This window comes from Olea europaea, chromosome 8 (assembly GCF_002742605.1).
Source record: "Olea europaea var. sylvestris chromosome 8, O_europaea_v1, whole genome shotgun sequence".
Taxonomy (NCBI): Eukaryota; Viridiplantae; Streptophyta; class Magnoliopsida; order Lamiales; family Oleaceae; genus Olea; species Olea europaea.
Genome location: NC_036244.1, coordinates 2,813,029 through 2,835,590, shown reverse-complemented (window position 1 = coordinate 2,835,590; position 22,562 = coordinate 2,813,029). Strand labels below are relative to the sequence as shown.

The 22,562-nt window shown below is 34.7% G+C and overlaps 2 protein-coding genes across 3 annotated transcripts; one reads left to right on the top strand and one right to left on the bottom strand.

Moving 5' to 3' along the window:
* Positions 1-6,205: 6,205 nt before the first annotated feature.
* On the bottom strand, positions 6,206-11,449 carry LOC111398516 (hemolysin A). The gene is given in 10 exon segments (XM_023025454.1): positions 6,206-6,748; positions 6,750-6,839; positions 7,499-7,543; positions 8,235-8,321; positions 8,464-8,592; positions 9,188-9,343; positions 9,466-9,560; positions 10,421-10,500; positions 10,608-10,689; positions 11,161-11,449. Coding segments are annotated over 10 exon segments (849 nt in total). The 5' UTR covers positions 11,162-11,449; the 3' UTR covers positions 6,206-6,664.
* Positions 11,450-11,472: 23 nt separating this feature from the next.
* On the top strand, positions 11,473-18,798 carry LOC111398515 (beta-glucosidase BoGH3B-like). 2 transcript variants are annotated; one of them, XM_023025452.1, is made up of 9 exons: positions 11,473-11,641; positions 11,787-11,991; positions 12,103-12,193; positions 12,663-12,808; positions 13,275-13,518; positions 14,975-15,079; positions 15,160-15,342; positions 16,489-16,690; positions 18,118-18,798. In XM_023025452.1, exons 1-9 carry the CDS (start codon positions 11,473-11,475, stop codon positions 18,612-18,614), a joined length of 1,842 nt encoding a protein of 613 aa, XP_022881220.1. In that variant the 3' UTR covers positions 18,615-18,798. The 2 variants fall into 2 exon arrangements, with proteins under 2 accessions (XP_022881220.1, XP_022881221.1); XM_023025453.1 differs by lacking the exons at positions 11,473-11,641; positions 11,787-11,991 and having other exon boundaries at positions 12,104-12,193; positions 12,650-12,808.
* Positions 18,799-22,562: the final 3,764 nt, after the last annotated feature.

Below are 22,562 nucleotides of genomic sequence, written 5' to 3'. Positions count from 1 at the left end.
CTCGCCAAAATCAAATGCATTAAATATATTAAAAGCGTTTACAACCTAAATCGATTGGATCTAGGGCATAACACTTACACGAACAACATGTCAAGCTCTGACAAGTCGTCGTTGATTTGCTCGTCGTGACTACTAATGTTCTTAAGATGTTATACATTAAATGTTTACCTCCAGTCACGTTATTAAAATCTGTAATTAAAAAGAAGTCTCACAACACCAACAGGCCTTCTAGCCTCCACTTGATAACCCCTTTACATGATGAAACAAACACGCGATTTTCCATTTTGAGAGAGAAAATTCTGAAGGAAATTTTGTACAAATTTGTCTAAGGACCCTTTGGTATTTTAACATTTAAAAACCACTTAACAATATCCATCCATCATAGAAGTGACGATTTTCTTCTACAATAACTTCCCTTCAATAGCCAAATGAGAAGTTACTAAGACAATTGATCAACCCACCATCTAATTTACTTAATCTTTAAATTGAATATGCAACCATAAACGGTTTCTCCAACTTAGTTCACAGATCCAACAAATAAATATAACATGAGTACTTAATATGACCATGTACTGAATTTTAATAACCACAATGGATGTTGATTACAAACTTTAAGCGCACTAATAATATTGTTTCAAATACCAAAACAATGATCTTAAAAATAGAGATCAGATTATCATGATTGAGCAAGCAAGTCTCATATTCTTAACATAATCTTTATAAACTTTATCTGACAAGTCTGTCTTGATATGCTAAATCTCCAATTCATTTTTCTTTATATGATTTATGACAATCGAATACTTTATGTGGATATGTTTGCTTCAACTTCCACTTTTGTTATTTCTTGAAAAAAATTATTGTCGAATTATCACGATAAATCTTCAAAGGCTTCTTTATAGTATCGTCAACTCTTAAGCCTTTAACAAAAATTCTCAACTGTAAAGCCTTTGTTGTAACTCCATAGCAACCAATGAATTCCACCTCCATGGTAGACGATTCAATTATAGTATGCTTACTGCTTCTCTAAAATACAACTCATCCAACTAGGAAAAAAAACGTATCTTGAAGTAGACTTTTTTGTGTCTACACATCCAGCAAAATTTGAATTCATATATCCAAAAATTTCAAAATTATCGAAATGCTAGTATGTCACTCCGTAGTCTTTGGTTCCTTGAAGATACTTCATCACTTTTTTTTGTAGTTTTTCAATGTTCTATACCCGAATTACTTGGATATTGTTGTAAAATTTTGTTTTGCAAGTGTTCGACCCGTAACAAGTAATAGTGGACCTAAGAGTCCTGATTGTCGATCCCACAAGGACTATTTTCTAATACTTAATTCAATTTTTCTTTAACTACTATTTGAGTAAAACAAATTAAAGGTTGTAGAATCTAGGTTTTAATCTAAATTCTAGAAAATAAATGAATGTTCACACGATTGGTTGGAGAATCAAATAATGAATGGATGTTAGGGTAGAATAACTTCACCAATTGATCACCTTTACATCTCAAATTAAAATCCAATTCTAATGTAGTGCTCGGTCGAATTCTCTTATTATATTCAATTTATCCCTCTCGAGTTCTCATTGAACCTATTCAACTAAATAAATTTCATATCTCTATGCAAATTCAACTTACTTAAATGAGTTCTATGTCTTAGGAATTTAATTATGACCGCAATAAATGGTATAGGTATCTCTATGTGTTGTAACAATGTACTGAATTTTACTACATGATTTAAATCCTAAACTCATATATCTATAAGTAAAGAATTCACAAAATTCATCAAATTATTGATCAGATAATTTAATGCATTCAACTCATAACAAAATCAACGCGTGGAAGAATTAAAAATTGAAAGTCTTAATAAGAAAATGTAAAAGATCTCAATTGGTTATATTATTCCCCATAACAATGAATTTAGCTACTCATAATACAAGAAGAAAAGTAGGAATTTGTCTTAGAATACATCACCGAGTTTGTAATAAAGATGTAGAAGAAAAGTAGAATTCTTGCACCAAGATCTCCTTCCTCTTCCAATGAATGCTTCTAATCTTCAATTCTTGGTGTTAATATTCTTGAATTTCTCTTTTGAATCCCCCTTATTGTTGTCTTCACTCCAATATGTCAAGAACGTGGCTTGATCCCACAGATTTTTAGTATGCGGCTCCTTCCTAATTTAGGTCTTCAATTGTGTATTTATAATCTCTTGGAGTTTAGGGAAAGATTTGGAGATGAGTTGGGCCGAGAAAGAATGGTAAAACCCAAAAAATTACTCCCGCACGGCGGCGCCTGGGCGCTTACTTTTTGTCAAAATTTCAGCATCATGGCGCCTGGGCGCTGAGGACTACTTCGGTTGCACTGCACAGTTTTTAGTATTTTTATCATAATTCTTTCTCCCGATATCCGATTGAGGCGATTCAAGATGCGTTGGAAAGGTAACTCAAAGGGCTACAACTTTACTTCAGATATTATTCTCTAATTTGATTGTTTGCTATGTAAAAAAAATGAGTCTCAATATGAGGCTAAAAACCCGGTGCAGAATTTTTTGGTTGGAAAATGATTTATGATCATATCTTGACTAAATTTGATCCCTTTGACACCTTCCTTCATCCAATTGGCTTCTAGAACTCTCGGATCTTCATTTCAAGTTTCAACACGACTTTTGATTAATTGCATTTTAATTCTCGAACTTTGGATCTCTTACATTTTGGTAATTTCATCCAATTTCGCTAGCTTTTGCCTATTTCCTTCCTTTGACCTCTTTTAGCTCTTGTTTTTTTCTACTTCCATCAATCTACAAAACAATACCAAAATCACTTGTTAGCACTTCTAAAATACTCTTCAAGATAGCAAAATCATGAAATTAATGGCATAATATAATGAGTGTAAATCACTCATCAAACACCCCCAAACTTAATCTTTTGCTTGTCCTCGAGCAAACACCAAAACCCATAAAATAATTAATGGACACACAAGTGCAACTAAGACAAACAAAATCACTTAAAATAAATTTCGTTAGATAGCTTGCCTTCATGTCTCAGGATTAAAAACACAACTTCGATTCCATGAACCACTTCAAAGTTATAATGCAAAACCTAAATTCTCACATATTCAATGCAAAATGGGTGTGTGTGTGGAGAGAGTCAAGTGCAACGCTGTACAATAATAAGTTGACCCAATTCCCGACCTTAGAAGTCAAATTTTTCCTTACTTTACTCGTAGGATTCACACACCCCCAAACTTATTTTCTTTTCTCTTTTCAAGGGTGTAACCTAATGTTAAATTTTCAATACTAATTTCTTACACCACTCAAATTTGGTTAGATTTTACTGATTGTAGTTCCACATGTCAACAAATGAGAATTCTCCTTATTTTTGACTGCTTCAACCTCTAGGAATCAACCAAGTTACTAACTCCTTATCAAAGGTGTAATCCTCTAAAACAAGTGTTCGGGGCTTAATCAAGGCATTTGATATCTATTTTTTTCTCTTTTTTTTTCATATATATCTTCATTCTTTAATCACTCTTTGTGCGGATGTCTCTTCCTTAAACTTTCTAAATAACCCCTGCGAGTTTTAGGCCGATGACTCCCAAATCAGATGACTTTAGGGCACCATATTTTAAACCCTTACAGGTTTAATCACTCGAGTCATAAAGGCTACGAAAAGATGATTCACAATGAGATTATTAAAGTTGTCCTCATTGTGATCTTTTTTTTATGCGGTGATTAGTGCAATACCCCTTATTAAACACCTATCCTCGAAAATTGACCTCTAACTTAAGGTTTTCACCCAATGTTCATCATATTGGTCTCAGACAATCCACACAAAAATTAACACACACGAAATCCACATTTATCTCCAAATTTCCCTACAACAGTGCAATCATCTAAATGTCTTAAGTTTGGTTTAAGGGTATTGAAAATTTTAATGGTTGTTTGGGTTTAGCATCTAAGTTCTCTATTTCAACCTATAAACGTGAATCAACCTCCTCATACACAACGTTACAATCAACTCACGTGCAAAAAATAATCTTCGTTTCACATGAATAAGCAAAAATCTAACTCAAACACATAACTCGTCCACAATTCATAAATCAAGGCATTTTCTCAATTACACATATCACCGGCAAGGTTATCTAATACACACAAGCATGCAAAAACACGAAATGAATTTTTTGTTCTTTTTTTCTTTTTAATAAAAACACAAACACATAAAACAAGCAAATCACACATAAACATTCGAGAAACTCAACAATGTAAGCAAATGATGTCACTCTCTCAAACTTAACTGAAACATTGTCCTTAATGTAAAATTTAAAGAAAAAGGAGGAGGACTTCCATGAAATGTCAGTATTGCCTATAATGTTGTGGTGTCTTGGTGTTGCATTTGATCGACCCTTCTTCTACATTTCCCCCCAAACTTGAGATTTATCCCATTTTCTCCATATCCATGTTGGTTTGAGTGTTCCACGACGTCATGTTTCTGAAAAATTAAATTTGAAAAATTAAACTCATGGAACAAGGATTACTTAGCTCAAACATCTAATAACCAACTTAATTACTCCAAGACCTATGAGTAGAGGGGGGTATGGGTGATGATTCCTAAATAAACTATAAATTAAACTATCCTAGAACTTTGAAAACAAAATAAATAAAATAAAATAAAAGCTTGAGTTGCCTCCCAAAAATCGCTTCTTTTAAGTCATTAGCTTGACTTGTGCCGCTGAATTATCATGGTGGCTCAAACCAAGTTATTCCATCATTGCACTTTGTGCAATTTTCAATAATGCAGTCCTTTTTTGCTCTCCAAATTTTGATTTGTCCATTCTTTTCTCTACCAAGAAGTTCTCCATTTGTTTTTTTGTTCTGACAGTTTCGTTGATCAGGTAGCTCTTCTTTATCAATTCTATAGCAATCATTTTTATTGGGAGGTTTTTCATATTGGATGTAAATATTGAATATGTACTGCTTGTCCTCCACCTTCAAGATTAGTTCTCCCTTCTCCATGTTAATAAGGGTTCATCCTGTTGCTAAGAATGGTCGACCCAATATAATTGGAATGTCTCGATCTTCTGATATGTCCAATACAATGAAATCCACAAGAAATGTTAAATTTCCTACTTTTACGAGTACATCCTCAACTTTGCCACGTGGCCTTGCGATTGTTCTATCAGCTAGTTGTAGCGTTATTGATGTTGAGTTGACTTCACCTAGTCCCAATTTTCTGTAAGCAGAATATGACATTAAATTGATACTAGGACCAATGTCACACAATGCATTAATTGAATAGGAATTTCCAATTGAAATTGGTAAAAAAACTCCTTGGATCCTTCAATTTAGGAGGCAATTTTCTCTGAACTCTTGCACTACTTTCCTCAGTTAATGCCACAGTTTCAAACTCTGGAAGCTTTCTTTTCTTTGTCAACATCTCTTTCAAAAATTTCGTATAGTTTGGAATTTGTAGTATCGCATCAATGAACGGAACATTGAGAGCATCGAGAAAATTTTCATAGTTTCAATCTACAAAACAACACCAAAATCACTTGTTAGCACTTCTAAAATACTCTCCAAAATAACAAAATCATGAAATTAATGACATAATATAATGAGTGTAAATCACTCATCAGATATCTGTGTAGTTGACCAATTGCGAATGCAATGTCAGGTCTAATATAGACTTGTGCATACATCAAGCTGTCAATGGTGGAAGCATAGGTTATCGAAACCATGTGTTCTTTTTGGTATTCATGTATTGCACATTTCATCAGAGTGAATTTATGACCTTTAACAATGAGTGCTCCACTCGTGCACATTACTTATCCTGAACTTTTCCAAAACTTTTTCAATGTAGGTCTTATGAGACAATTCTAATGACCTTTTAGATATGTCTCCATGAATCTCTAATTATCTTCTACGAAACTTAAAATCTGAAATTCACTCATCAAACAAAAGCATTAAATTATGCATGGACTTTTAGACTTTGGTACATCTTTTATTTACTCTGTTGTACACACATTTAGAGGCAATCTCTATTTAGCGTGACATACATTTTCTTGCCATTAATTTTCGTTTGCACATCTTCTATATACGAGTTTATTTTGAATTATCTTTAACAAACAAAAATTCATCTCATACTTGGGATCTATTCACTTCACAGAAGAATCATTACAAAAGATGCAGCAACATTTTGTACATTGTCGGGTTGAATGCATGCAACATGCATAGATACAAACAATTTCTTCGTTAAGATAAAACTGTCAGTAAACATTTTAACAGGTTATTGAATCCATTTCCCTCGAATGGAAGTGTAAAAAGTAAAAACTACAAAACCGGCTCGGCCATTTCTCTGGGATGACCATGTGCAGGCTGCTAAAATACACCACCTATTTGAGACCATAAAGGGGCTCCTTTTGTTCTCATATGCAATGGCTTATAACTTTCATATCTCCAAGATTCCATCCTCCTCTGTTGTAAACTGTACTAGTGCTACTGTTTTACCATCTCTGGCTGATAAGTGGAACTGCTCAGGAAATATAAAAAGAATACTTATGCAGAGAAGGAACTCTAGTCACACCTTTGTACAAAAAAAGGCAAACTTCCTAGTATATTCTTCAATTACCAAGTCGCCAATTTTGTGGATTGCCTAAAACCCTGGAAAAGTTTAGTTTTCTTTGTGCTCAGGCACGTTTGAAATTGGAATAATGTCTCTGGTAGCCAGTCGGCTAAAACAGGCCAGAAATTCTTTTGTTTCCTTCAGCTCCCTTAATAGGAGACTCAATCCAACCTTTGCAATGAAATTCATGATCTTGTACGCCCCTTATGATCTTCTCAATCACCTATCACGATGAACAAATGAGGCATCCAGTTACTACTATACAATGATTTGTCTGAAGATGATAATACAGCAAGACGACATGAAACAAATATGAAGATTTTAGTACTTCCTATCTTTCGTTCCTCAACATTTTCAGGCAACTATATCAAGATCTTCATTTCCCTTCTCTCAACATATTTGGCAAACACTATAATTCCACAATAAAGGATTATGATAAAGGAAAAGAAAAGAAAACAAGTACAAAACTGAATTGAAACAATTGGGTCCTTTCACATCAACACGCTTATTTATTTTTAAAAAGAAATGAAATTAGAATTTCACCAAGAAGTTATTTTAAGAAATTTTTCTTTAACGCTCCCACCAAAATTAAAAAAAAACAAAAAACATAGAAAAAATATTTACTTTCTATACACCAGGCCTTTAATACGAAGAATATGCCTATCTTAGTTAAGTCTGGGCTGATGGTTTTTACCATCTTTTACACCGACTGTAATCGATGTTGAAGACTTCAGCAGGTACTGAAATTATCAGTGTAGTTTTCACACAACGTATACAGTTTTGCTTTTAAGAGCAAGATTGCAATCATCTACTTTACAACAAAAGGATATATGTGACAGTCATATGGATGGTGAAGTAAAGACTAAGTAAAGAAAACACTACCTCTTGATGGACTAAAGGATCTCTCACAATTCCCCTGCCTCCCACCTGAACAGAAAATTTAACGAGTTTACTCAAATAATCACACTGTTCAAGATGACAAGATTTTAACGACTATACCTCAATAATAGCAAAGGTGTTGAGAAAAAAAAATGTGCTACCATTTATACACATGCATAAACACTTAGGAGTCCATGTGGGTGAATATAACCATGGTTAGCGCATATTCAGGAAGTGATTAAATTGTAATCTAAGCTGGTTAAATATACTTGGTTAAATATACTTTTCATTCCCCACATTCCGTAGGATCCACAACTTTATCAATTAATTTTTAAATTAATCACTTCTCAATATGCTTTCCCATAAAATATACATGATCAGCCATTATTACTTTTCTTTATGACTTTATCAAGGTGGTGGTTTTTTCAGAATAAGGAACCACTTAATTAAGGGAGCTCAACCATGTAGCTTCCATTATTTCCTCCCAATAAATCCGTATTCCACCATGAAAAGGAAGTTTTAGATCAATCTTGTACGAGAAGGGAACTGTTATTTATTTAGTTGAAAAGTCGCAAATAAGCCTTGGACTATAAAGAGCACTTGTAAGTGTTTAATTACTTTGAAGGTATTTCTTGAGAATTGAACAAGTATTTTTTCTCAATTATAACTACAAAAATAAATAAAATAAAAATGTAAAGAAGCATTCAAACACCAAAGATGGAAGGCAAAAATTGCATACTTGGGATCTGCGAGCCTCAAATTGAGGTTTAATCAAAGTAACTAGTGTAGCTTCTTCTTTCATCAGACTGATCACAGCAGGCATGACCTTCATAGTGGAAGGAAAAAGACAAAATGGATAAACTACTTATCAGAAGAGATAATAAGAGGAAATAAATGAGAATGTAGTATTGTCTCACTTTGACCAAATGCTGGAAGAAGAAGTGATTGTATCCTCTTTGAGAACTTACTGTTAGTATGGAAATAAAGGAAAGGTCTAAAGTGACCAGATCAACCATTTGTGGGAGTTCTGAAAGATATCTTAGATTTGTCCGTTCTATGACAGATATGCGATTGTCTCGACGAATTTTGTCTGCTACCTAAAAAGATAAGAACCCTCAATTTATTAGAACAAGAACCATGCATCTCTTTATGCTATTTATTCATGTGTTCATTTTCCTCGACTTTTCCATCATAATCCAATCAGACTTAGAAGGTGGTGGAGATACAGCACACGTATATCTATGCGACTAAAACATAAGCTTCTCAAGTTCCTCTACCATTACAAATGCTTAATTTATTTATTTTGTGTTATAACATCATTCTCAAACTGTATTAATTTTGCCTTTTAATAAGCAAGAATTTATTAAAGTCACCCATAATCTATCAAATGTTTTAGGCCTCATTTGAATCCTGAATTGAGCAAGAAACTAACGTAAAAAAAACTAGCATAGACTTATTACATATAAAAACAAAAATCAACAGGAAAACTTAACAATCAGTTCTCTTTTCGTTATTTGTTGTATGGTTTAGGCAGTGTGTTACGCCCAGGACACATTATAGACCACACGTACCCTACATATGATTATAGAAACTGGAACCTTTTTGCGTTCACTTTATTCAGGGTAATTGATATATAAAGAATGTAAACCAAAACATGTTCCTGAGCACTAGATACAATTTCCAAAGTCCCACCTGTCCATATCCTACATCAACTCCATAAACAAATGAAGCACCATGCTGAAGTAAGCAATCAGTAAATCCTCCAGTTGATAACCCTGAATCAAGAGCTACCTTTCCAGAAACATCAATCCCTAGTTGTTCAATGGCACCCCTAACTTGTGTCCTGCTCTGAAGTTCACATCAAGAGAAAAATCATAATAGTTGTTTAAGCTCACCAAAGCAACCGTAAATTTGATATGATATATAGGAAGCCAATATAGGTAGTTTTCAGAGAGTAATCACCTACATACATATTTTGGAACTTCAGCCTTGATCTCCACAACAGCTTTGTCAGAGATTGGCGTTCCAGCTTTGTTTACCACTTTTCCATGAACTACTACTTTGCCTATAGTGATGTATGGTTGGAAGGTATAAGGAAGAAAGTGTAAGAAACAGTCAGCTTCCACATGTTCATCAATTGAGAAAGTTCCATAAGTTCCTAGCAAATCTCAAGTTGAGTATGAAATCAGAAAATCTAAGAAGTTTGCAGGCTAAACTCTTAAGTCCTGCGGGCTCAATACCAAGAGAAAAGAAGAAAAAACGTAGGTAGGAATATGGGGATTGTACAGGACCTTATGATTTGGCAAAGGAAAAAAGTATAAGCAAGACAGAAATCACCAATATTCAGAAAAACATAAGCAGCATAAATTATGGACTGTTATGTTCATTTTTTGAAATTTAGATTCGAACAGTTGGTCAACAAAGTCTGATAACCAATGAATCAATTTGGTAATTCACTGCTTCTTCATTCTCGAACCAATTTCTTAATATTGCCATTTGCAGGCATGGATTAGGCGGGTTCAGAAAGTAGTGTAGGGAGAGAAGTAGGAAGTGCTTGGCCTTGGGACATTGAAGTGGTAGATATATTGCAGAAAATGCATCCAATTATATAATGAACAATTAAAAATGTATCAATACATTATTCTGTCAAAGTAAAAAGGTCTGAAGTTGGATCATTAGGTGATTGTTACATGGTATTAGTACTCTATGTTCGTTCACTTTTTCTTTACATCAAAAGTATTGGAGGTAAAGGCTCATAATTTCCATGATAAGTATCGATATATCCTTAAAAGTTTTGGTATTTCTGTGTGATTATATGATTTAAGAGAGATCCTGAATGCACGCACAATGACAATGTCCATGATATGTGTTCTCAGACACAGGCAGAAACCAAACAGTCAGCATCCAAAGACAAAGATCACCGACCTTGCTGAATCCATGATTGTATGAATGTTCGGCTATACTGCTGATATCTTTCAAGACATACTTCATCAAGTCTTTTTTTCCTGAGAAAACAGCCATATGAAGAATTAGATAGCCAGATTGAACCATGAAAACCTTACTTCACAGAGTAAATTTTGAGGAGAATGAGGCAGCACAGAAGAGTAATTACTTTCTCTGTACTCGAATCTTCCCTGAATTTGAAGTAGCAAAACTTCGGAAAGACAGATGCATGTAGGCCTTAGCCCGTCTCACTGATTATAGCAACAAAAGTAATAAAAATCCATCTTAGACACAAACATAAATATTAATTTTAAACACTATAGAACAGTTTTATAGAAGGATGACCCAAAAACATCATAAACAGACAACAAAAGTGCTTAAAATAGCAAGTTATGAAGCATTTGAAAATGTACAACAATCATGTTTTCTAAATACCCTCTTACGTGCACCAAGATTGCAAAACTTTTAATCATTTCATGAAAGCATAAGGAAAAATGACAATCTGAGCCCACAAACAAAAGTAATCATGATACTCGACTAAGAGCTACAGGAACCTGAAAAAACAGTAAATTTACTCAGAAATTTCTTCTTTTTTTCCAATCCTTAAACAGGTACAAGAGCAGATTATAAATTAAAGAAGGAAGTATCAGAGAAACTTGGACAGGATAATCTAGACGAGAAAAGGACGAAGCTGTTGCTATATATAGAAGCGCCACTATTACTTAAGATGGGTAGTTTCACAAACTGCTGCAGCGCCACTCTTCGCCTCTTTTTTGGTTTGAGCTAGATTCTAAGCCAATATCGAGTCAGGCAAAAGAGGGAGGAGGGTTTATTAAACTGAAACGATCTTGTAAGTTCGGGGGTTAAATTGAAACAACCGAAAGATTAGTACTAAAAATGATAATTATAAGTTGCCCTTGTAAGGAAGAAGATGTCGGAAAGCATTTCACAGATAAAACCTCCATTTGTCATCTCTGATCCAAATACTTCATTACAAATTTGTAATTTGTAAAAGCAAAAAACTGTGGGAAAACATGAGCACGGATAAAACGATGATTTGCATGTACAAGGACCCAAATTGCAGCATCGAAGTCAGAATTAAAGACCTACTATCTCGGATGTCTCTCCGAGAAAAGATCGGTCAGATGACCCAGATCGAACTCAGCGTCGCCACCCCTTCAGCCGTCAAAGACCTCTGCATAGGTCCACTTTAGTATTAAACTCTATAACAATAGTTAATACATACATATATATACATTTTATTTCTTGCATTAGACCCTTTTTTTTTTTCTTTTTGTAATGAATTACAGCCAGGAATTTATTTCTTTTTTGGTGGATGGTTTCGTAGGGAGTATACTGAGTGCTGGTGGAAGTTGGCCGTTCGAGAATGCAAAGTCTTCGGATTGGGCTGACATGGTAGATAATTACCAGAAGGCTGCTCTCGAGTCGCGGCTTGGAATCCCACTGCTATATGGGATTGATGCTGTGCACGGTAACAATAATGTCTATGGTGCCACCATTTTTCCTCACAACATAGGGCTCGGAGCCACCAGGTAAATTTTTGATTTGATTATATGATTTCGCTATATACGGAGTGTAGGTGCACTTTATTTTACAAATGCTTGATAATGCTGATTATAAGCAATATGACGGTACTTATTCAGAGATGCTGACTTGGCTCGAAGAATTGGCGTTGCCACAGCTCTTGAAGTAAGGGCGAGTGGCATTCACTATACTTTTGCTCCGTGTGTAGCTGTAAGTTGTTATGATTCACAGTTACCGAATATCTGTGTCTTTTTGGTATTTAAATAGTTATTTTCAAGTTAAAAGTGTTAAATGTTAGAATATGTTTTGTAATGGAATAGATAAGTTATTCCAGTGAAATGAATGATTAATTCACTATAGCTAGAGGCAATGTTGTGATTGATGCCTTTGAACTTTTGTGATAATGTAATGACAAAGGACAGTCGAAGTTAGTTATTCATTCTTCGTCATTGACAGTTCATTAATTGAGATATTGAAAATAAAATTCCTAAAGTTTCTCTCTGAAAGATCAATAGTATTAGTTATAATTTAGGTCGTAGATGCTTGAAGCCCGTGTTCTATGTTTAGCACATGACAGTTTGTTATGGCCGTTCTCTTTTGTGGTTCTGAGTCGACTGCACTTGGTCTGTTGTCTTGAACAATTACTGGCATGATAGTTATTTGCAGATGATTGTGACAGGTGTGTAGAGATCCTAGATGGGGAAGATGCTATGAGAGTTTTGGGGAGGACACTGAGGTAGTTAGAAAGATGACCTCCATAGTGGAGGGCTTGCAAGGAAAACCACCACCAGGACACCCAAATGGTTACCCATTTGTAGCTGGAAGGTAGACAAGACTTAAACTATCCTTCTGTTGGTCCACATCGAAAATATGAATTGTAATGTGCCTTATTTGTTTTGCTTGGTTTTGGATTCATTTGTTTCTATGCTTTTAATTATCGGTCCTATGATTTTAATATTAACAAATTATCACTTTTTTCTTCAATAAAATTTGAGAAGGAAAGAAAAACGTAGAAAAAGGTGATTTGACTTTTAGAATTAGTTTATCCTTTTCATCCTTTTCATCTCAACTAATTGAACTACAACCAGTAGATTTAGAACTCTTTATAATTCTTTTGAAGTTGTAAGTTATAACGTGTTTTTTTGTGGTTGCTTAACAATTTTTCTGTTCTTCCATACAATAAATCTTTTGTTTCCCTCAATCCGTGTCTTCTTTATCTTCAACTTTGTTTTGTACATTGAATTTCTTTCCCTTTATCTTTTCTTTCACTGATCAACGTATTTAACTCCAGAGAAAATGTTGTTGCATGTGCAAAGCATTTTGTAGGAGATGGTGGCACTAAAAAAGGCACGAATGAGGGGGATACCATATTGTCATATGATGAACTAGAGAGAGTCCACATGGCTCCTTATCTGGATTGTATTTCTCAGGGGGTTTGTACTATCATGGCGTCCTACTCTAGCTGGAATGGGACAAAATTACATACTAGCCATTTTCTTCTTACACAGATCTTGAAAGAGAAGCTTGGATTTAAGGTAAGCAGATGGCAAGTTTTGCAAGGGACGTCCCAAACCCATACTATTTTTGCATTGCGTGGATATTAAATCTTGCTTGTGTTTTGGCTGGTGCTAATGATATCCTGACAATGTAGAAACGATGTAGCAACACATTTATTGTTCATGGAAAAGTTAAAGTATGTCATATCACCTGAAAATCAGGTCAAATATAAAGATTAAAAATGCCAAAGCTATTAAGTTCCATAGAAAATTAAATCTCATATTCTTCCTTGAAATCAAACCATCATTCTTATGATTATCATGCTAAACATAGTCTAGAAACTGGCGTCATTAACACAGATGAACATTCACTATCCACATCACTGAACAAGAAAGTATGGAAACAATTGTTTCTCGTGCTCACGTGCGCGCATGTGAACATGACTTGACACTTTCAAAGCCCAATCAGACTGTTGTACAGTCTACAACAGAAAAAGCACATTAACATAGGCGCCTAACATGAGCACCATTGGACAACAGGATTATAAGGAACACTTTAAATACATAATTAAGTTACAATGTTATTTTGCAGCAGCAAACAGTTATTCATTCCCACTAAGAAATACATAAGCCCAATCTTATGCATCTTTTACGCATGTGTGATGCTCATGTAGTATTGTGTTATTACATCCGTGCACTCATTCAGCCAAGAAGAATGTGTAGTTTGGTACAAGGAAAGATTTGTATGGGATGATTGGGTTTAGTCGTAATTTGTAAAAAATGTCAACTTTCTTAAATTATAGCAGATTCTTTATGATAAAATTATGGTGGATTACCTATTTTTAAGCACATTTTGTTTCCCAAACTGGATTTGATTTGACTAGTTGCTTATATGTTTGGTTGTAATACACTATGAATAGCTGTGTAATATTATGGGAAATCAATAGTGAACATAGAATATGATTTTATTCTCCCTAGCACCTGCTTTCATGGTAACAGAGCCTATTCCCACCGGAATTGGTAATTCTTAACTTCAAATTGTATATGAAAAAATATTTACAAACTATTCTGCTGTTATGAGTCACGGGTATAAAGAAATGCATAACTACAAGTGAAAAAAGATTTTATTAACTGCTTTCAGTTTCTACTTTTTCTTTCTGTTACTTCTCTAAGCAAGATCGTGAGGTTGACATGAATAATAAAAAAAAAGATATAGATCTTTACAGGGGATGGGTTTGGGGGCGCTAAACTTTTAACAGCTAAAACAAATGGCCCAAAGGCGATATCCGGATTCAGGGATGCTGAACAGGGAGCTTCTAGTTTATGGTTGGCATTCTCTGCAGTGTTCCTTGTTTAGTTACCTGTATCTTTTGTGATTTGACAACCACAGTACAGGCTATTGACATCTGTTTTGAAGCAGAAATTAAATGCTGCAGTCTGCAGAAGTAAACAAAATTTCAGCACATACTTATTAGAGTTGGATATTTTTTTCCAGGGATTTATCATTTCTGATTCTGAAGGCCTTGACCGGCTTTCTAGTCCTCATGGGTCAAACTATCGGCAAAGCGTTCTGTGTGCCATCAATGCAGGAATCGATATGGTAGAGGATGTCTTGTTGTTTAGGCAATCCAAGAAATTTCCTAATCTATGCCTTCATCTGTGTTATTATGTGATTTATAGGTGATGGTTCCTCTTCGATATCAAATATTTTTGGAAGATTTGACACATCTGGTGAAGTCAGAAAAAATATCAATGGCAAGAATTGATGATGCAGTTGAAAGAATTCTGAGAGTGAAGTTTGCTGCTGGCCTCTTTGAATTTCCCCTGAGCAATAGATCTTTACTGGATACAGTTAGCTGTGATGTGAGTTCACAATCTCCATAGCATTGGTTATCTTTTCTTTTAAGTTATGCACTAACACAAGAACTAATAAAGCAAAAGGTGAATACGCTTTAAATGCTTAAGTAGCACTTGAGTGGTTATGTTAGAAGAAAATTATCAGATGTGCACCTCATTGAAAAAATGACTTGATGCTATAGATAGTTGGGCTAGAAGCAGACACATATCAAGACAAAAATAAAAATAGAAAAGAAAAAGAAAAATAGGAGGACAATTTTAAAATGAATTGGTGTTACATTAAGTGGAATGAGACAAATTTTGTTCCTGTTGTTTAAATCAAAGTGAATTGGTGTATGGTGTGTCTACGAAATTTTTATCCTTCCTTTGACAAATGTTATTCCTGTTGTTTAAATTAAAGTGAATAGGTGTATGGTGTGTCTACGAAATTTTTATCCTTCATTTCTCTATTTTCTTCTCGTTTCTTGGGCAAAGTTGAAGTATTATATTGAAGCTCCTTGCTACCCCTCAGCCGATGTACAACTGAAAGAGAGGCTGAGGAATACTCTTCGTTGTAGAAGGTTGGACAAATTGACACTTCTAAACTGGGGATCATTAATTTCTGGTAACCAAAAGCTTGATGTGATGGGAAATCACCCAAAACTAAGTGTTTAAAATTAATCATAAATCGTAATCGAAGATTCCTATTTTGTTTAACAAAAATATATGTTTATAGTTTAGTACAATTCAAACATGTTTGACCTAGACATATTTATCCAAAATCAAGAGATATCGCAGAGTCGCTCGATATTCGTACAAGGGAACTCACCTAAAGGCTAAAAGAAATGGAAATGATTGATGCACCCATGGACATGATCTCTCTCTCCATCTATGCTTCTCTTTTTCCCCTGTTTTCTTTGTTAGTTTTACCTTGCATGATTTGGTGCCTATGTCAAACTAAGTGCTTCGATATACCAATCTTACATGATTATGTGTGGTGTCTTAATTTCTTTCCTTCTGGTTTAATGAGCCAACTATATGTGGAATGAACTTGAGCCCCTGCCCATCTATTACAAGAAGGGGACTATAAAACATTAACTATGACTTGAAAGGACTTCTAATATAATGACTATGACTTGAAAAGACTTCTAATGTTGGGGAAAATTGTGTCAGCTACATAAAAAATTAGCTCGTGAAGCAGTTCGCAAGTCCTTGGTTTTGTTAAAGAATGGGAAGAATCCAGACAAACCATTTCTTCCGCTGGACAAGAATGCTGAAAGGATTCTTGTTGCCGGAATACATGCTGATGATCTTGGATATCAATGCGGAGGATGGACTGCCACTTGGGAAGGAAAAAGTGGCAGAATAACTACTGGTAAGCTCTCTCTTTCAAAATTTATTTAACTTTAAATAACAGTATGTTGCTTCTAAAATGAGATCCTAGAAAAAAATTAATTCCATGCATTGAAAAGATCTCTGAAGGACTGCATTAATCCCCCATTTGACAGTTATCGATCAAATAAGAAAATGCAGAGCATGGACAAGTCTAAAAATCAGTTTCCCATTATAAATTTTTAAGATATTCTTAAGCTTTAGAAATATAAATTATTAAGCATCCCTGCTCCACCATTACAAAATAAAAAATAAAAAATGGCATAACATTAAAGTCCCGTTTGGCCCCCATTCTCTTTCTCATTCTTTTTCTTTCTCTTTCTCTTATTTTCAATCACACAATCTTCCATAAAATAATATTACACGCAAATAAAAAACTTTTCATTCTTTTTCAACCACACATTTAAAAAAAAAAAAAAAAACACTATTCCAATCATTAAAATTTGGAAAGAATGGGAGCTTAACAGGAGCTAATACTCGGCACGCTCTCATTAGGAGTATTTGTTACTATGGCCCCGTTTGACCCCCATTATTTAAGATTATAATTTTTGGAATATTATTTTTTTGAAGAATGTGTGGTTAAAAAAAAAAGAAAAAGTTTTGAATTTACGTGTAATATTATTTTATTAGAGAATGTGTGATTGATAATAAGAAAGAGAAAAATGAATTATAATTTTAATGGGGGACAAACGGGGGCTATATTTACTGCACTAACTTCATTTCCTTGTATCAAAGAACTGGGCTCTACATAAAACACCAATACTCTAGAAGAAAAACCTTGACACAATGTTTGAATAGGAAAAAGAGCAGATTTGGTGGGTCCCAAATGAATTGGCTTTATATTAAAAAAAAGGGCATGAAAACATGAAAAATTGACAAATTGTAGCACAACTTACCAAAATACCTACATCCCAAATAAAATAAAATTACTTAGAATGCAATGTGTGCGTGTCTATCTAGTATAACATGGGGTGTTATGACACATGATATTTGAGTTTTCATGTGTTGACAAGCGATTTTGTATTATTTAAATGGTTTGCCTATTTGTCAGAAGAAAACGTTTCCAGTCTATCCTTAACTCTATAAATGTATTGTGTTCATAGTGAGTCAGGGGGTTGTGTTGCAAATTGCTACTCCTAATCTCACCCATAGTTTACGCTGATTTTGTTGAAAGCATGAAAAATACTTGCCCTCATTAGTTGTTTACTGTCTCATCATTGTAATCGAGCTATGAAATATTTTTTGCATTTGAAACTAATACACTATTACTGCTGAGATTTAAAGGAATAAATTGCTCTCTTCAGCTCAACACTTGATTATAATTCAACTTCAAGTTCAATCATCTTTTCTTTCTTCTTTCTCTTGAGTTTGAGTATTAGAGAATTTATGGGATCAGTTTTGCTATAACAGGCACTACCGTTTTGGAAGCTATCAAAGAAGTCGTTGGACAGAGAACAGAAGTGATATATGAGCAAAATCCATCACCAAACACCATAGCAGGTCAGGATTACTCTTTTGCTATTGTAGTTGTGGGAGAAGGTCCATACGTGGAAACTGGTGGTGACAGTTCAGAGCTAACAATTCATTTTAATGGAGCTGGACTAATAGGCGCAGTTGCTGAAGAAGTTCCAACATTAGTTATCTTGATATCGGGGAGGCCTTTGGCCTTAGAGCAACGCCATTTTGACAATATAGATGCTCTGGTTGCTGCATGGTTACCCGGAAGTGAAGGAGGTGGAATTGCCGATGTTATCTTTGGAGATCACGAGTTCCAGGGACAGCTTCCTGTGACATGGTTTAAAAGTGTCGACCAACTGCCTATGCATTCTGAAGATGACTCCTATGATCCTCTATTTCCAGTTGGCTTTGGGTTGACAAGCAAAAACAAGATTGTGCAAAGCCGATGATTAGATGAACTGAGCTTCTCAACTTAACGAGCCAAACACGTCACAAGTTTCTGTTGGTCGTCAAATTTAGTCTTTATGTTGTACCTGTACAAATGAACCGTAGCCAATTTTTAACGACCCAACTAACCTCGTTGAGAACTTTCACACGTGCTACTATTTTGAGAAATGCACTTCATGTTTAGCCTAGAATGTGTCGGTACTTTTTGGGAGCATTTCTGATCGATAGTTATAAACATCAACAATTACGAATTGGATTAGTTTCTCATTCAGGAGTAATATCTTCGTTTAGATTTTCTTAAACACTGCTTTAGGTGCCACCGATCTTTAGGAATCTTATAAATAAATATATTATGAAAATTGAAAATGAGGTATTAAAGTAACCACAAATTTAATGACTAAGAAGAGAATTGAGAATGAGCTAAGCATGCCTCTAGATATAATTCTCAGCATTGTTAATACTAGGGTCATTTGACATAACTTTTGAAAAGTGAAAAGTTTCTCGAACAATGATGGCTGTACAGGCCTTGTGTCCTATACAGGTTACACACATTATAACGGGGGGTGGGTGGGTAATTTTTTTTTAAATAATCCCCCAATCCCTCACACAGCATGTGAGGGGGCCTATACAGGCCCAGTGAACACAAGGCCTGTACATTAGGCATTTTTCAAGTTTCTTTTGGGTTAAGTTAGTTTTGAATATATTTGATAATTTTTTAGAAAAAATGTATTTGATTAAAAGAGTTATTAGAGAAAGTGGGTTTTAAGATAATATTCTCATGAAATTTTTCTATAGAAAATGGAAGCAAAAATAAAAGTCTGCCAAGTGCCAACCGACCCGTAATTGGAAGAATGGATGGGTCTTGACAAGTGATAACCATATTTTTACTACACATTTTGCTTTTAATTTTAGTTTTGTTGGTTGATTTAATTGTGGAATATTGATTAATTAACATTTTTTTTAAAATTAAAACTTGTCAACAATTAAGGAGGAGGAAAATAAGTTAAATATCAGAGAACCATATGAGAATATTATTGGATTAAGGAGGTTGAAGTTTATTCTTGCTTTATGAAAGCTCTGGATGTTTATAACTTTGAAGTATAGCTTTATATAAAGGTTCATTGAGAGATCCTAGATTATACTAAAAGTCCAGTAAGCATTTTCTTCAGTAAAAAGTTTGGAGATTATGCATAGTATTGCACATGTCAATAGCATGTTTGGCTAAGAAAATTTTCGTAGAAGTATACTGATAGAAATATTAAATTTAATTAAAATAATTTAAAGTTGAATCTTGAACACGAATAAAAAATGTAAAACGTTTACCCTTTTTTTTTTTTTTCCTCTTTTTTCTTTTTGTGGGAATTATACCACACCCCTGTTTTTTCATAAATATTTAAACATTACATTGTGATTTTTTTCTGCATAAAAATTTCAAAATTTTAGTAAACACCAAACAAGAAAACTATCAAATCATATAGGCATATAATTAAGATAGCTAAATTTACTCTAACAAACAAACCCCCTGAGTGTCTTCATCTTCATCTTCATCTTCATCTTCATCCTTCCTCCCAAATCAACTCCATCGAGAATTACTCACCTACAAATCGCAAAAGCATATATCACAAATTGATCTGCACACAAATCTCATGCACCTCACAATCCTTAGCATTATCGCACAAACCAACCAATTGCTCTTGTATGGGTACTCCATGGCAGTGTTATTGATGAAGTTGTGGTGGTTGGTAGTTGGCTTGTTGCATCACAACTATATCAATGCATCCCTTATCAGTGTATTTGCCAAATGAGGTCGACGTTCATAAGAAATGCCTTCAAATTTATTTGAGAAAAAAAAAATTAGCTAAGCTCATTATAAATCTGTATTTTTCACCCATTATTTGTGTCAATTTCTATTGTTGCCTGTTTATGCCTACCCCAACTTACATAAACACCATTTGCAAAGCCCTCGGGGCATAACCCAGTGGTGCAAAAGACAAGAGTGAAATAGTCTCAATCTTACTGACAGTCGCAGTGTGAGAGTTCGATTCCTGAGATATGAAATTGGACTCTTTGTGGGCACCAGTGTACAGGTAAGCTCTTATTCCCTGGCCTGCTGTGACACATCCCGCGATGTACCTCCCTCACGATGCTCTAAGGGCTGGGCCGTGGGGGCCCTCAAAGTTGGAGTTCAACCTTATTTATTTTTATTTTTTATTTTTCGTTTGCAAGTTGGATACTCTGAGATATTAGCTTTAGTGTTTTGGGATCATTTGATGCTCCCTTTTCTTTCTATAATTTCTGAGCACAAATCAAATATCAACATCATGTTGTCTTTGCAAGCTATCTGCGGTGATTTATTTGTCAGACCGTAATGTGGATTGCCTGGATTTTGCCGAATTAAAGGAAACTGAGGCATATGTCACATTCCAAAGAAAATACCTTAACTCATGTACCTAGATATGGAACAAACTCACATCACATAAATTGGGGAGGTACTGGTCACCTCTATCTGATAAACTATAAAATATATTTCATATCATGAATTAGAAACCAAAATAATCTATAAACTTTCCAACAAATCAGTACATTCCAATTAAATTTCCAATGAGCATGAAATGTTCACATGCCATGAGGCTTAGCAAACTGTTAAGTTACATTAGCACGTAATACTTATTACTAGGGATGTCAAACATGCCGAGCGGCTCGTTGGCTCGACCGCTCGGCTTATTAAAACCTGGCTCGTGGGCAGATTTGATGAGCTTGAGCCCGAACCAAGTAGGGGGCTCAATCCCACGAGTTGAGCCCACGAACCAAGCTCGTCAAAAAATATGAAAATTACAAAAAAGGTAAAAAAAATGTGCAGATTTACCAAAAAAAAATTAAAAAAAATCACGAGCTTGCAAGCAGCTCATGGCTCGGCTCGGCCCGCGAGCTCGTGGTTCGTGAGCTCACGAGCTCGTGGGCCGAGCCGAACTTGCCCCCGAGAGCTTGGCTCTATGCAAAGGGATGTTTACTTAAATCTCAAGATATAAAGATATTACATGAATTGACTTCAAAGAAATCATTTGTTCAAGTGGTTGAACCACAGGACTAGAATATGACATCAAACATTTAACTTCATCATTATACAACTGAACTTCGTTTAAATTTTCGTACTTGACTCAATAGCAGAGGACGTTTACACCTTTCATACTTGGTTGGGTGGAAGGACTCCGCATCGATCGTCTCCTTGTCTTCTTAAGTCTACTCTGTTGCCTCAATATAAGACTCCTTAGTGTGGTATCATGAACATTGTAAAAAGTTACTCTCCCGTATGCTCGATTACGGCTAAAACATGTTGATGCGAAACCCCATCAATTAGTGACATGTCAATACAAAGTTGGAATTTGGGTTGAAATATCAGAATGTAGAATATGTACCGATGTTAATTCACATCACAATTTTGTTGTGTTCAATCTATATTCCATAAGTGTATTTGGCAAGATCTCAACCACTTTGACACTTAATGCATAGGCGGCCGTGTGTGCATCCCTACGCTTAAGCTCCAAATAGAAATGTACAGAGTTGTTATTTGTTATTTAGGAGAAATATATACTACATCAGCAATGTATTCAATCTTTAACCTTGAACTCTCTTGTTATCATTTATTTCATCTGTTATCATATCAATCAGATCAATGTACTTGCAACCAAAAGGAAGGAGAAATCCAAAGGCATCTGTCTCGTACATTATGTGTAATACATAATAAAGGTTGGATTTAGTATACGTATTAAATTTGTAATAATACAAATATTGATGCATATGTACATTTCCGCTTCACATAAATGCATATCTATGCTTTCCAACTGAATGTAAGACGCACAAATGGTGATGAATTTAAGACATTATACAAGAGATGCATAACTGGTGATGAGAGTATCGCCAAATCACAAATCAAAGTATGGAATTAACGT